The sequence below is a fragment of the Peromyscus leucopus genome, chromosome 6 (genome assembly GCF_004664715.2).
Source record: "Peromyscus leucopus breed LL Stock chromosome 6, UCI_PerLeu_2.1, whole genome shotgun sequence".
Taxonomy (NCBI): Eukaryota; Metazoa; Chordata; class Mammalia; order Rodentia; family Cricetidae; genus Peromyscus; species Peromyscus leucopus.
The window spans coordinates 110,970,030-110,986,228 of NC_051068.1; the positions used below are offsets into that span (position 1 = coordinate 110,970,030).

General features: G+C 41.6%; 1 protein-coding gene across 1 annotated transcript in view; it reads left to right on the forward strand.

Moving 5' to 3' along the window:
* The first annotated feature begins 6,357 nt into the window (after nt 1-6,357).
* The window catches only part of Eif4e (eukaryotic translation initiation factor 4E), a 39,148-nt gene continuing 29,306 nt past the window's right edge, over nt 6,358-16,199 (forward strand). Inside the window, exon 1 of the mRNA XM_028862029.2 lies at nt 6,358-6,530. Coding sequence (XP_028717862.1) covers nt 6,513-6,530 — 18 coding nt within the window. The 5' untranslated portion in view covers nt 6,358-6,512. The remainder of the gene's footprint in view (nt 6,531-16,199) is intronic.

The window sequence follows — 16,199 nt, forward strand, 5'->3', positions numbered from 1 at the left end:
ACCTGGTAATTGTTCTTTTTTTTTTTTGCTGGTAATTGTTCTTATTGTATATAGTTTTACTGTGTTAGAGTTAAAACTTTTCTTTTTTATTTAGACAAAAAGGGGGAAATGTGGAATATTCCTTTACACTGTGAAGATGTGTCACTGGGACTGATTTAATAAAAAGCTAAATGGCCAACAGTTAGACAGGAGGTACAGGCAGGACTTCTGGACAGAGAGAGCACTGGGAAGAAGGAAGGCAGGGTCATCAGCCAGATGCAGAAGCAGCAGCATGAGGAGTACAGAGAGATGATGGGGTAATGAGACATGGAAGAACATAGGTTAAAAAATATGGGTTAATTTAAGTTATAAGAACTAGTTAGAAACAAGACTAAGCTAAGGCCAAGTTTTCATAATTAATATTAAGTCTCCATGTCACTTTTTTTGTGAGCTGGTCTGGTCAGACTCAGTTCTGGTCTACATCCAGGTTTCAATTGCATAAAGTAATTATGTTTATTTAACCTTATTGTTGGCCTAATATACTACTTGTATGAATTTTTCACATTATCCACAGATTGTTTCTTTTCTCATAGTTTTGGAGTGTAGCCTTCATTATGCAGTCCAGTTACAATCTGGTCATTCTCACAGACTGGCTAAGAGTGGCTCCCTCACCTGAACAACCAGGCTGTCTACTTCAGATTGCTCTTTTGAATGAGGTACCCATACAAATGACTTAGTTGGCATACACTGAAGGATTTTCCCTGATAGTTACTTTATGAGGCCTAAGGCTGGGCTTTTTAAGAAAAGTGACTGCTGGGGGATGTCTTTCTGTATGCTGTGAATATATGTTGTTCCCATTGGTTAATAAATAAGCTGCTTTGGCCTATGGCAAGGCAGCTTAGAGGCAGGCGGGAAATCCAAGGAGAGAGACAGCAAAGAGAAAGGTGGAGTCTGGAGAGAGGCGCCAGCCTGCTGTCCAAGGAACAACATGCCAGTACACTGGTAAGCCACAGAACACATGGCAAAACATAGATTAACAGAAATGGGTTAATTTAAGATATAAGAGCTAGCTAGCAAGAGGCCTGCCATAGACCATACAGTTTGTAAATAATACTAAGCCTCTGAGTGATTATTTTATAAGCAGCTATGGGACAGCAGGGCCAGGCGGGACTGTGGGGCTGGGCGGGACCAGAGAAACCTTCCAACTACAAATGACTTTTGAGTTTCCTTTAAATATTTATTACCCCGTGCCTACACACCATCAAGGAGCTGGTATCTGCATGGCAGAGGTGATCAATAATTAAAGAATGTTTGGTATGATGTCAAGCTTAGAGTAAGGGCAAAATAAAGCAGAGTTGGGACAGAGTAATGGGGAAGCTAGTTTACAGGGATGAACAAGGATGGCATCTCTCACATGACATGGGACAGAGGCTTGAATGCAATTCGGGAAGCAATCATGTGACTGTGCCACTCATCACTAGGGTGCCTCATGGTGCTTGTTAGCTGCATCCTCTTGTTTCTTAGTCACACTCCTTTATATGGGCACTGAATTATTTATAACTCCATGACTTAGTATACCAACTAGATTTTAAAATCCAGGAAGGAAGTGCCTCTATTTCATGTGTCTTTAAATAGCCTTGACTGATCACATAGTTCCCATTACTTAGTCCCTCTTGGATGCTTTGTCAGGCTTGCAAACCAACTTGTAATTAGAAGTGCTTTGAAGAGAGCCCAGGAGATGGCTCAGTGGGTAAAGGTGAGCTTGACGACCTGAGTTTGATTCTCTGAACACACATAAAGGTGAGAAGAGAGAACGGGGTCCACACTCACTTCCTGCCACCACCACCCCCAAAAACAAATTTAAACGTTTTCAAAGAAAAATAAGCATCATCTGGAAGAGCTAATCAGAAGAGAGCAACTATGTTGTGAAGAGGAGAAAAATGGTTTGATTCCATCATTGTATCTGCAGACTTCAACATGTCACTTAATAGTAAACACTCTTTATATTTAAACATCATCAACAAACAGGATTATAAAAGTCAAATGAAGTAATGCATATGAAAAATACTTGGCATGTTACAGGAGACCAATCCATATTAGCTGACTTTGTAGTTTACACAAGCTTGAAATATCCTAAAAAGATAATAAGCAGCAGTTGGTTCTTGAGACAAAGGAATTCTTAAAATATATTACATTTTACCAAAAGAGAAGAAACAATGTATGTTGTTACACTCAGTCTCAGTACTCAGGAAACAGATGAAGGAGGACTAGGCAGTTCCAGGCTAGCCTGTGCTACACAGTGAGTCTCTGTCTTAAAAACAGCAACAACAACAACAACCACCATAACAAAGCAAGAAGCCTGGCCAAAGGTCTCTAATGCCACCTACATGGAAGGTTGACACAGAGTAGAGAAAATTCAAGTTCTGCCTGGGCTAGAGTGAGTTTATGGCCAGCCTGAGCAACTCAGTGAGATCCTATCTTAGAATAAAGAATAAAAAGAGGGCTCCGTATAGCTCAATGGAAGAGCACTTGTCTAGTATATGGCAACGAAAATTAAATTAAAAAAGAAATTTACATCAATGTAATGTTTTACCACTCTAATGACCAGTAAAATTGAATGTTTGTTGCGTTCTAAAAACTATTTCAAACATACTACATGAAACAGTCACTATTTCTCACTGTAACCAAATGACACAGTATTATTTTCCCATCTAACTCATGAGAATAATGAGGCACAGACTGACTAAACATCTGTCCATGATCAACAGAGTGAGAAGCAAGGTTTGTAGTATGAGAGCTTTCGGCACCCTAAATGTTCTTAGCTATCGAAATAATCCCGAAGGCTAATTTTCATGTAGGAGATACTATATGTTGAATTTTTCCTGAAGGAAAAGTACAATAATAATAGTAGAACATAAATTATAGTATAGGCAGTACCATATCTCATGGACAGATGAATGGAATGGAAGATGTGACTAGAAATTGGTTTAGATTATTTCTAGATAATGTTCAGCTTACAACATTGACATAATTTATTTGCTCATACAACTTCATACCTTCTTTCTCAAAGTCTACTTAAGAAAAATGACTTATCAGGCTTAGTACTTATTGAGAACTATGGATGTCTGAAATTCTAAAGCTTGCTTAAATAAAAACAATGATGAGAACCCAAAGTGAGCAGTAATAATTTTATACAGATCATAGAAGGTATGATTAGTTTGAACTATAGTTGAAAAGTCTAGCAAAACAGTAACTTCATTCATCTAAATCAGGGAACTAAAACTCCAAAGATAAAGTATACATCCAAAACAACTGATGTGTTCTATCAAATTATTTGAAATCTCAACATTAGTTAAATCTATAAAAACTGGCAATATACCAGTCTGAGGAATATATTATATTGAGAAAATATTGTCATTTTTTTTAAACTAATACTTAGTAACATTCAATCAGCCCAGGATTATAAGGAATAGCTACAGTGATACTGTGCTGGACCAAAGTAGCTGTGTGTGATCTAGACAACCCCATCATATAGGACAGCAGTACAACATCATCTCTCATTCATAAGTCTGATTTAAAATTAAACTGTTTTCTTTAATACCAGCATAGATATAGTAGCAGGGTGATAAATGCATTTTTTTTTGTAAGTAGATAAAACATAATCTAGTCTGCTGCATACATTTAAGTTTAGCACAGAGCTGGGGACAGCAGCTTATACCTTTAGTTCCAGCTTCTTTGGAGGATGAGGTGGTGGTGGGGATCCTGTGCGTCTATGAGTCCAAGACAATCTTATACAACATAGCAAGACTCTGACTCGACAAATAAATAAACAAAACTAAATCAATTACATACAGACAGATATATAACACATAAAACCTGGCCACCAAATATTTGACATGATGAAATCTTAAATGTTGATACTAGGCAAACACATCTGAAATGTTAAAAATATGAAACAAATCATATACAAATATGGAGATCAATTAAACTACAAAGAATGGGGCATAATAAGTACTGTAAAAGGACAAGTCTTTTTTTTTGGAGGGGGTAGGAACAGGGAGGACAGGAGTACTGAAAATTGAATCCAGAGTCTTAAGCAAAGTAGGCAAACATTCTATCTCTGAGCTACACCCTAGCCCAAGATGAGTCTTGATTGACAATAGAGGAGGAAAGTTGAAGAAAAAAAAATATAAACGAAAGCTATTTAAAACAAAAGTTTTATAACAGTGGCTATTGGGCTCATTGGGATATTTTCTTGCCAAAGGATTGATTTTTGCTGTTATCTTGCAGCTTAATAAAACAGGATATTTATGGTGTCTTGTCTTGTCTTTTCTTGGATAGATTCTCATGTTGCCTTGGCTGGCCCGGTACTTGCCACCTAAGTGAAATTGAACTCCTGATCCTCCAGAATGCTGGGTTTATGTGGTGTTGGGGATCTAAAACTGGACCTCCTGCTCACTAGGTGAGTGCTCTACTAAGCTACACTCCCAGCCCTCTATGCTATCTTTTCACCAAAGTAAACCAGATATCACTTTACAAACAACAGAAAATAAAGGGATCAACTGTAATTACCTTGGTTCGTGTAACAGATTTGTGCGAAAAAATTCACCTATCTGCTTAGTTTGCAGAACTGTATCGACTTTAGAATCTACTGGTGCTGAGTAAACAAAAGCTTTCATTTAAATCACTTCTGCCATTCTGGTAAACAAAAACATGAGCAGGCAACTGGCTTTGAGTTCTTCTACAGCTTCAAGCATGTGTTAGTCAACCCAAGCATCCATTATGTACTCAATAATAGCTATGACACAGCTCGGGACAACAGCAACACCCTAAGGAGGCTGGCATAGATAGCCTGCTTGAACTGCTTTTCCTGGTGATAACATTCTTAGGCATCGTGGACATAGCAAGGAGATCCTGTCTTCCTCATTAGAACCTTTACTCAACACTGTCTTGAGAAACGATAGCCCAGTAAATTAGAAGAAAATGCAGCATGCCTGCGTGGGGACAAATTTCTGTTTGTTAGAAGTTGTTATGAACATAATTTCCTGAACATAAAGCTTCTGTTGAGAGCAGCTACATTCGAAAAGAAAAAGGGTCTTGAAACTTTAAAACTGTGTTGGTGTACATGGCCACGTAACAAAGTAAACAAAAGAAAAATTTAAAACATTGTTAAGGGTTGGGGATGTAGCTCAGTTGGTAGAGTGCTCACCTAGCACTCAGGAAGCCCTAGGTTCCACCCCAATCGCCGCCTACCCCACCCCCACCCCTGGCACGCGCCAGCATTCCCAGTACTTTGGGAGGAGGTGGAGGCGGGAAGATCTACAGTTCAAAGCCATCCTCCCCTACACCGCAAGTTCGAGGCTAGCCTGGGCTAGAGGAGACCCTGTATCAGGAAAAAAAAATTGTTAAAACAGCAGCGGGAGGAGAAGCAGCTGGTTCTTAGGAAGGCACGCACTTGCTCCTAAGCATTTAGATTCCGAAGCGTTTTCAAAGCTGGTTACAGTCCTTACCACAGCACACCCTTGTGAGGTAAGTGTATTATCATCTTTGGTTCATAAATGAAAAAGCTGAGGCACCGAGCGATTAAGTCACTCCCCTAAGGAGCATGAGTCAACGTCAAGAGTCATAGTTGACCCGGCTTAACGACTCCTGACCTTCAGTCCAGGGCTGAGTCAGCGGAGCCCCGAGTGGCTTCCCTGGCTGGCACCTGGACGTAGGCTATTTCCGTTCACGTTCAAGCAGAATACTGGAACTGATTGGACAGAACTTCCAAACTTTTTACGTCCAGTAAGATTCAACCCTGACACATTCATCTCAGGACTGGGAACAGGAAAAGCCGACGCGTGCACTCCTCCTCCCCAAGCGTGCGAGTGGGTACCGTGGGCTAGCCCGCCCACCCGCTTGGGCAGCGATGGGAACAAGTGACCACCTGCGTTAGTGGATCGGGGACGGGGGGAACGCAGACCGCATCAACGACTCTCCATCGCCGCCTCTTTCTGAAACCAAGAGAAAATGGTGGGAGGCGAAAAGAAAACTAAATAAAAAACACACAAGCAACTTGTCCTAGAACCTCAGCTAAGCAAATGAAGCCTTCTTGCGTGTGCTGAGCGTGCAATTCCCAATCTTCTAGGAAAGATGGGAGGACTGGGCGACAAAGGGCACAGCAGGAATGCCCCGCAGTGACTGCGACCGTAGCTCTGCTCGCTACACCGCAGAGGCCTAAAACCTACTCTGCAGCTAGCACCCGCGGCGCCGGGAGCCGCGCACCCTCGCCAGCGACCACGTGATCAGTTTTTTTTTTTTTTTAAAAGAGGGAAAAAAAAACTTCGCGTTAAGAAAAAAAAAAAAAAAAAAAGAGACTCCACTTCCCAGAAGCCTCTCGGTCCCCACGCAGCTGCAGTCTTGCGCAGGCGCCGCCAGGGCCAAACGGACACGTCCGTCACGTGGGCAGGAGCCGGCCAATCCGGTTTGAATCTCATTTTTTTCCTCTCGCCCCCCCTTCAGGAGCGGTTGTGCGATCAGATCGATCTAAGATGGCGACTGTGGAACCGGTGAGTGTTGCCTTCGGCCCCCACCCCCGAGGTCCCCGCGCTCCGGCTCCCTCCGCTCAGGGACTCCCCGCGGGACGGCGTTCCCGGCGCGCACGCCGCCCCCGGCCGCGCCCGGCCCCTGTCCCCCCCGGCCTGACCTTCCGCAGGCAGCCTTGGCGCCGGGAGGCTGGCGGCGGGCAGCGTGGAGCGCACACGCCGTGTGGGGGCCCGGGCACCGGGGCGGTGGGGGAGGGGCGCCGCGCGGCCCGGAGGGGCGGCCGGCGGGCGGCGGGGCGGCGCGGGCCGGCGGCGCGGGCATCGGCCCCGGTCCCGGCCGGGGGGCGCGGGCCGGGCTCTTAGCGGGCACCGTGCTCGGCGGGGCGGGTGGGCGGTGAACCGGCCTGGAAAGAGCCGGAGGGAGAGCCCCGGGCGGCCGCTGCGCCTCGCCGCCGCCGCGCCGCCGCCGCCGCCGCCGGGGTCCTCGTGCCGGCCGCGCACGAGCCGTTTGGGAGGGTGGGCTCGGCGGAGCCGGTGGGCGCGCGGGGCCCGGCGGGCGGGAGGGAGGGAGGGGCGCGGCAAGAGGGCGAGCGCGTCCCGCGGAGAGCCGCGGAGCTGCGGGCTGGAGTGGGAGGACGCCCCGGGGTCGCGCCACGCACCTCTCGGGGCCGGGGGTCGGGGGCGGCCGAGAAGGTGATCACATTGTCCCGGCCCCTCCGCACCGGGACTGGGCTGTCATGGAGGAGTGAGGGGGGGGGGAGGAGCGAGGCCTACAGATCGCGGCCGCGGGTCGGCTGGCCGGAGCCCTGCATTTCACACGCGCCGGGCTTCCATTCATTCATCCGCTCGGCGCAGCGCGCACGCCTCCGACGACTCTGTCGATTCTTCCGCTCTTAACGCGACTTGACCGTCCGGAAGATAGCCAACGAACACTGACATTGGAAATAGAAACTTTCAGGATCGTCTTTTCTTAAATTTAAAAGAAAAAAAAAATGAGCATGGAGGCGGCAGCGCGTGCCGCGGCTCCCGTGTGGAAGTCGGAGAACAGCGTTTGGAGTCCGGAGGATCGAAATTCAAGCGCTTTTGCTGAACTCCGGCACCTCAATCCTGCTTTTTTCCCTTTGATTTCCCCCCTCCCATCCTACACTGCTTTCCTCTTAATTAAAGCACTATTCCGAAATTGATTGAAGCAAGATGCTCACCGAGCAGCACGTTGGTAGTTACCCGGAAGGCAGAAGAGTGGTTTTTTTTTTTTTGTCATGGTTTGGGTTTGCCAGCAGCTGGCCACCCACTTAGGTTTTTTAAGAAATGTCACACCTGTGTGATAAAGTCTCGGGTAATTAAAGGGGTAGACTAGCAACCAGAAGCCTTTGACATAGAAAGTTTGTAGATGTGTTTGCTAGATTTTTTAAAAAATTTAAAAACTCACCTATAGACTCAAGAATTTTGATTAGTTTGCAAAATGGACTTATCCTGGCAGAATTCAAGGAAATGGGTTTTTTTTTCTTTTTTGCATGATTTACTTTTTTTTTTATTGGTATTGGTTTTCCTGGCGATTTGGTTGTCTGCAAAACTGCTTCATAAGTTGTTAGTGAAATGAACTGACTTTAGAATATAAGTGTTATGTAAGAACAAGAGGGAAGCATTTAAATTTAACTTAAACTCTCTTGACAAGTTCTGATGTCTATGTTCCACTGAGTCTTCTACCTTTCTCAGCCAAGTGTTAAGGGAAATTAATATGGGTAATAATAGAGGCAACCCAAAGACCCTAAGCAATAAAACAGCAATGTGTTCATTCTATGACAGTTCAGTTACATTGACGTCTTGGACTGTGTGAAAGCCACAATTTAGTCTTTAGATTTTATTCTAAGTCCATATTTAGAGCTGATGCTGTTTAGGGTGAGGAAACAAGTGAGATTTAGATGCAAAGTTGTGCAAATTGTGAGCTCTTATGGAGCTTAACTGCCAGTGTTGGGGTCAGAGGTGAAATACTCCTAGTGATGACTCTGTTGTGACAGTTGCATTGAAAGTAGTTGGAGATAGTATGCAAAGTGGCATTGAGGTACACAGGTTCTTTGTTTTGTTTTATTTTTTACACCCCTGCCTGTTGACTAGTCATATGGTATTTTTAAGATTTGTTTTTGGAGCCCGGCTGTAGTGGTGCATGCCTTTAATCCCAGCACTGTAATCCATCAGAGGCAGGTGAAGCTCTTGATTTTGAGGCCAGCTTGGTTCTACACAGTTCCAGGATAGCTAGGGCTGCACAGAAACCCTGTCTCGAAAAACAACCAAGATTTGGTTTTGGTGCTTGATTTCAGGTCAGGCCTGGTGCATACTAAGCCAATTCTACTACTAAACTATATTCATGCTTCTTCAGTTTCAAATAACTTTTTAAAACCAGCTGATTTGTTTTACTATTGGATTGCAGTTGAACTGCATTGAAGCTTGTAAAAATCTTATTTGTTTGTTTATTTAGCTTTTTCGAGATAGGGTTTTTCTGTGTAGCTTTGGAGCCTTTCCTGGAACTCACTCTGTAGCCCAGGCTGGCCTTGAACTCATAGAGATCCACCTGCCTCTGCCTCCTGAGTGCTAGGATTAAAGGTGTGAGCCACTACCGCCCGACACTTGTGAGTTTCTTTAGATTTTTTTGTAGTGTGCTTAATTGTAAGCATTTAAAGCAGTGGTTCTCAAGATCATCTAAGACCATCTAAAACCATAGATATTTACATTTTGATTCATAACAGTAGCAAAATTACACTTACGAAGTAGCAACAAAAATAATTGTATGGTTGGGGGTCACCACAGCATGAGGAACTGTATTAAAGGATCCCAGCATTAGGAAGGTTGAGAACCACTTAGAGTCATGAGTAGGTGATTTTTCTCCCCTTACATATCCAACCTTTTTTTTATAAGTATTTGTCAGATTTTTAGTCTATGGAAATTGCATCAATGATCAGTCATTTTCAGTTTGATACCGCAGCATTTCTAAGTGTTTGAGCTTAGTTACATAAGTAATAGCTTATAAATATAAATTGAGAAGTTGAAAAGGGAACATTAAGGCAAGTGTATTGCTCTACAGAACCTGTGGACAAAGGTTGGACCAAAGTTTGAAATTGTAGGAAAGTCAAAATAGACTGAGTGAAGATGACTGTCCTTAACCAACTTCTAGTGGTTCATGTTTCTTTTTGGATAGGTTGCTTTTCTTCTGCTCTATTTTTCTTGTTATTTAGAGAATACTTTCATTAGTTTTTTTAATTTCTTGTGTGTGTGTGTGTGTGTGTGTGTGTGTGTGTGTGTGAGAGAGAGAGAGAGAGAGAGAGAGAGAGAGAGAGAGAAAAAAAGAAAAAAAAAAGAGAGAGAGAGAGAGAGAGAGAGAGAGAGAGAGACTCTGAGAGAGACTGACTGACTATCTGTGTCTGTTGGAACTAACTTTGTAGATCGGGCTGGTTGGCCTTAAACTTGGGTGGGAGTTCTGCCTTCCCAGTGTTGGGATATACAGGTGTGGACTACCACACCTAGTCCAGATATTTCCTCTCTTTATACTTAGCAACCTGCTTTTAAAATAAGACTGACAGACATGGAGAAGCCAGCTGTGGTGGTGCATGCCTGTAATCTGAGTACTTGGAAGTGGAGGCAAGAGAGAATTGTGAATTTTAGCGCAGCCTGGTCTACATGTCAAGATCCGGTCTCAAAGCACAATCAAATCTTAAGAAAAAAGGTCCACTGAGAGGCTTAGGGGTAAGGGTGTTTGCTGCCAAGCTTGAGGATATGAGTTGGGGTCCTAGAACCCTCATAGTGCAAACAGGACCTCTTGCAGTGTTGTCCTCTGACCTTCAAGTTCACACCAAGGCACACAAAAAAATGAGTAAATATATGTTTGGAAAGCTTTAAAAGAAAACAGGAAAAGAGCTAAATGTTATAAAATGTAATATATTTACCAACGAAAAACTGTTGATGAGTAAGCAGACTGACAAACTTTTTTAAAGTGAGGAACCCATTTTGTTAATAGCTTTGTTGAGGTGTTTATTTCACATTTTGCTTTATACTCTGAATCTGTAATTATGTGACTTAGAGAAATGAAATGTGGATTTATACTTTACACATCATAGTTCCATAGAATCAGATATAAAATGAGTCAGGTTGGCTTAATCCAGATTGAACAGAAAGTCCTGAGCAAATAACACTTTCATGAAACACTTAATTTCTAGAACAGCAGCTCTCAACTTGGGGTTGAACAACGCTTTCACAGGGGTCGTCTAAGACTATTAGAAAACTCAGATATTTGTTATGATTCATAAAGTAGCAGAATTACAGTTATGAAGTAGTAACAAAAGATAATTTTATGGCCGCGGGTCACCACAGTATAAAGAACTGTATTAAAGGGTCACAGCATTGGAAGGTTGAGAACCACTCTTCTAGAAGGCTAAGAATATAAAGTTCAGTAGAAGTGCCAGCAGCCCTGGACTTCCAGTAGCTGTTTTGGCAACGATCATTTCTCCTTTCCTTCCCTGCCACATTGGAGATTATCTTCTGTTACATTGTGAGTTGTGCCATCTTTCTCAGGGAGATGGCTGAGAAGTGGAAATGAGCATGGCTTCTGTAGTCATTAAAATTTCTCTGTGATGGGGAACGTTTATGGGAATCAGATATCCTAAAATGATCCTGATTTTTAAATGTAGTACTAAGAGGATAGTTATCATAGGTGGATCTAACGTTGATACTTGATCAAGGTTCTGCATACAGGTACCTCTGCACGCACACACACATCTGGGAAATTCTGCCAGTCTTTGGCCATTAGCAAGCAGTGGGGAAGCCTGTTATGATCACAGCCTTAGGATTGTTCCCTTTCCTGTCCTTACCAAAGAGTCTAGTCACATCTAGAGAAGAACGGATTGCTTTTCATCTAAAAAATAATCATTTTTTGTTTAATAGTCAGGGAAAAGTTGTCACTGTACGTGTGTGTGTGCATGAGCACAAGAGTGTGCTTGTGTCCCTTTGCCTAGATTGTAATTTTAAAAATACATTATCCCATGGAAATTGATGGGAGGCTTAGTTACACTATGTTAAGAGGATTTATTTATGTTGAATCATGGTAAGCCTGGATAGTATTTCCAAGAATGTGGATTTAGTGTTCTAAGCAAGTAATTTTTAAAAAATGACCTTTCAATCACCGCCTGTTTGTAACAACTGTTTGCTTTTGTAGTGGCTATTTTTAATATAGGCAGATCTTTATTAATTGCTAACTTAGTGTGTGTCAGACATCACAGCAAGTACTTTATATATATTCATTTAATGCTTGCAGCAGTTCTGTGAGATAGTGGAGTTATTCTTCACAGATGAGGAAACCTTTCAGGCAGCCAGGTCCCGGAGTATGTGCTCCTAAACATCACACTGCCATCTATCTATCTGCTGGGCATGCAGGGTAGCTTCAGAAAGGGAGCTAGGTAGGGGCTTTGCTTCAGCTATAAAAGTGAAGGTTGTGTAGACAGACTTTAAGACAATGCTTATGTGATCATGTTGAATTAAAGCATAGGATTTTAAGAAAATAGCCTGCAGATAGTTTACGCCTCATATGCAATGGTATATTTGCATGTAACTTATACATCCTGCTATGAACTTGGGATAATAAGTTCAGCATAACTCAAGTGCCACAGCAAGATCTACCCTGTGTTGTTTAGGGAATAATGACAAAAATCATATACATTTTCAGAATAGGAGCTGGTTTTTACCTCGAATATCTTCTATTTAAAGTTGGTTGGAATTGTTGATAACAAGCCCACAAATACGGAGAGCTCATTGTGTAATTGTCATGTTTTAGTACTCGGTCTAGAACTTTGTAGGTAGATTTCAAATGACAGCAAGTGACCGCTTCCTTTCTCCTGACTTCTTGTTTGCCTCTTAGGATATTTTGCTAGTGGAAAGTTTCAGTGAATTTTAAAAAGAAAAGAAATCCACAAACAGGAATTTACTTGCTGTAGACTAAAAATTTTAGATAGGCTTGCCAGGGTGAAAGTTATTTTTGGGAAAGTTTCAGCTATCATGAATACTAACAGGTATTTAAGCTTGTTACTACAATGTGTTGCACAGAAATTAGCTGTAATAGTCTTTCTTTGCTTTTATAGTGACAGATTTTAGTATCAATGTATTAGTATTTCCATATGAATTCTTAGGGGACAGTAGCCTGGCAGCTGCAATGTCTGTTGAAGTGTCACTGAAGGCAGGAATATCTGATTTCTTAACACTAAGGTGAAAAGTGCATATTTTCTCCTTATATTTATAGGTAAAGAATTTATATTTTTGTAAATTGTATTTTATCTTGCCAGGATTATATAGGTGCTAAGTGAGTTAGGACTTAAACCCCAAAGCAAATCTCAAGCTTTATTGATGTATTGATGTTGAGGGGGAGGAAAACTACATCAAAATTCAACCAAAACAAAACTGTTCAACTCTACTTTTCAGCAAAACTTGTACATTAAGGATAAAATTGATGCTTAGGCCATCATTAAACATGAATAAGTTAATATAAAATCATTCCACTGAAAGTGCCATATGGTATGGATGGTAGGGTTATGAATTATATATATATGATATATATATAGTGCATATATTAGATAGAGACAGATACACATAAGTATATATTTTTCTTTTGAAATTGTATTAGTGTTTTTTATTATTTTGGCTTGTAAACGCTATAATGGTATTTAGCTATTATTATGCTTTTATAATTTTTTTAAATAACTAATCAATGGTCATGATCTAAAATTCAAATAAATTCCTTTAGCATTCTGATGAAGTATGTGGTCATATTCTCTATATTTTTCTCTTTGTGTTGCTATGGATAGAACCCATTTCAGTATTTTTAACTGTTATAAAAATGCACAAGGTTACAGAAAAAAATTACCAATTACATTGATGTATAATGAGACTGCTGTAAAATGCCTAGGAATACAGAATAAAAACCAATTAAATCAATGTATATTGCGGTTTGGTTAATGAAACATACTAAATACATTGACTGTCACAGGCTAAATCCTGTCTTTTATTATTTTTATTTATTACTTGTGTCTTATGGGAATGTATGTCATGTGTATGTGGGTGCCTGTGGAGGTCAGAGGGCGTTGGGTTCTCTGGAATTGGAGTTACAGATGGTTGTGAACCACCATGTGCATGCTGGGAACTCAGCCTGTTACCTTCTACAAGAGCAACAAGTACTCTGAACCATTAAACCATCTCCCCAGGTAGTGCACAGGCCAATTTTGTTTTTGAGACAGGGTTTCACTGTATCTCTGTCTGGCCCAGAGATCTGCCTGCCTTTGCCTCTTGAGTGCTGAGATTAAAGGTGTGTGCCACTGTGCCTGGCCCTTTTATTACTGTGAAAAGTAACTCTTGCCTATCCCCACATACCCTATTCAATTTAAATATTACTTATTTGCTTGTTTTCTGGTAATATTTATTACATTTATTTAGTGAGGGAACATGTGCTAAGGGGGGTCATTGGAGGTCAGAGGACGGGGGTGGGAGTTGGTTCTCTCTACCATGTGGGTTGTGTGTATTTTGTATTTGGTTTAATTTAGAAAGTACAATTAGGGATGTCCAATTTGGCTGGATATTTAAATTTATCCTAAAAACACATGTTTAAAAAATAAAGTGTATGAAATTGGTATTGTTCTCTGAGTTAAAAAATAATGGAAATTGTATATGCCTATACATAAATACATATGTACATACATATGGTGTAGAGTAATGATATATATGTACATATGTGGTTTATAATAATAAACTGGAAACCAAGTACCCCACTAAGGAAATGAACTTTCTTTTTACTCCATTGTCATAGTCTTATTTTTTTTAAAAAAGGCCTTTTAAATGTATTTTATTTTTATTTATATGTGGGGTGTGTGTGTGAGAGAGGAGGCCAGAAAAAGGCATTGGATTCTTGGAGCTGGACTTGGAGGTGGCTGTTGGGAATTGAACCTGGGTCCTCTGTAAGAACAGCAAGTGCTTTTAACTGCTGAGCCATCTTTCCAGCCCCATATTTGTTCTTTTTTGTCTGTCTGCCTACTACCCACTGTCCTGACTTGGGACAGTTGTTCCCCTTTTTTTCTTATTGTAGATTTTTATTCTATTTATTCATTCATTCATTCATTTATTTTTCCGGAGCTGAGGACTGAAGCCAGGGCCTTGCGCTTGCTGCCACAGTTGTATGTGCATGTGTTCATATGTGCATCAATCCTGCTGCATCTTGAAGACGCTTTTGGAGTGTCTTCACCTCTGGCTCTTACAGTGTTTCTGCCGCTTCCATATAGATCCTGAACCTTGTCAGGAGGGCTTTAATGAAGACACCCCCTTCAGGACTGGGTGCTCTACAACGTTTCTTGCTTTCTGCAAATTGTCCAGTTGTGGGTTTCTGTTAATTCTCACCTTCTGCCAGAAGAAGCATCTCTGATGTCAGTTGAATAAAGCACTGATCTCCTGATAGCCTGCAGAGTACATTCCAATACCCTGATGTCAGTCAGTAGGGGTGAAACTTTTATTTAAACACCAGCTGGACTTTTGTGTTCAGTGACTTAAGTGTTGTCTTCAGCAATAGGGCCTTACCACCAGGTTGTGGAGAGCAACCAATAGTCTTGGCTAGCCTGTGATGTTTGGGGCGGAGGTGGCTGTCTGTGGAATTCCTTTGGCCACTGGCTCAACAAGATATAACCCATTCCTGGGTACTGGTGGATTTACTTGGTGGAATAAGATAACTAGTTGGGACATTGTCTCCCTATTTTATCTCCTTTTGTGGGGCCGTATTGTTTGAGATAGGGTTTCTCTGTGTAGCCATGGCTTTCTGGAACTCACTTTGTAGACCATGCTGTCTTCGAATTCAGAGATCATGCCTCTGCCTCCCAAGTGCTGAGATTAAAGGTGTGTTCCATTAATGCATAACCCCACATGTATGTATGTATGTATGTATGTATGTATGTATGTAACAGTGCCATTTTACATTAACACTAATAAAATTGGAGATTGAGTCTAGGGTACTTGTTGAGTAGGTAAGTGCTCTAACTTAGTTTTGTTTTTATTTTGAAACAGGGTCTGAGATGCCTCAGGATGGCCTTGAACTTGTCATCCATCACCTTTCAGGTTCTAGAATCACAGGCCTATAATACCAGACCTGACTTACTGTTTAGCTTTGGTGTCAAGAACAAAAGAAAACAAAAAAACCACCTTGAAAACCTACATGGTGTATAAGAAAAAAAGATGAAGAAAACAATTTAGTATAATTTTGGACTTGCATTCTGGCTTCAGCTTCTAGAATTTGTAGCATAGGTCTTCCTGGAGAAGCCAGTGAATAAAATTGTGAGCATGTCCTGAGAAGGTAGGACTCTACTGTTATCTGACTGGTCTGTCTTATGGCCAGGCAAAGACTGCAATAATAAACAATAGTCTGTAGGAGTGGGCCACTCTTACCTTGTTTTAAGATTAGATTAAAGTTAGGCTGCTTTAGTCTAAATGTACAGGCCAGCTGAACAGAAAGAAAAAAAGCTTCAGTATTGTGGTCGAAATGAGTAATGTATAAATTAAGATCTGGGCCAGACATACCACAACAGTTGATTTGTTTTCAGTTACCTGAACCCAGGGCCTTACAGATGCTAGGCAAGCAAGCACTCTGCCATTGAACTGGTATTTTGCTTGTGTTCATTAGAT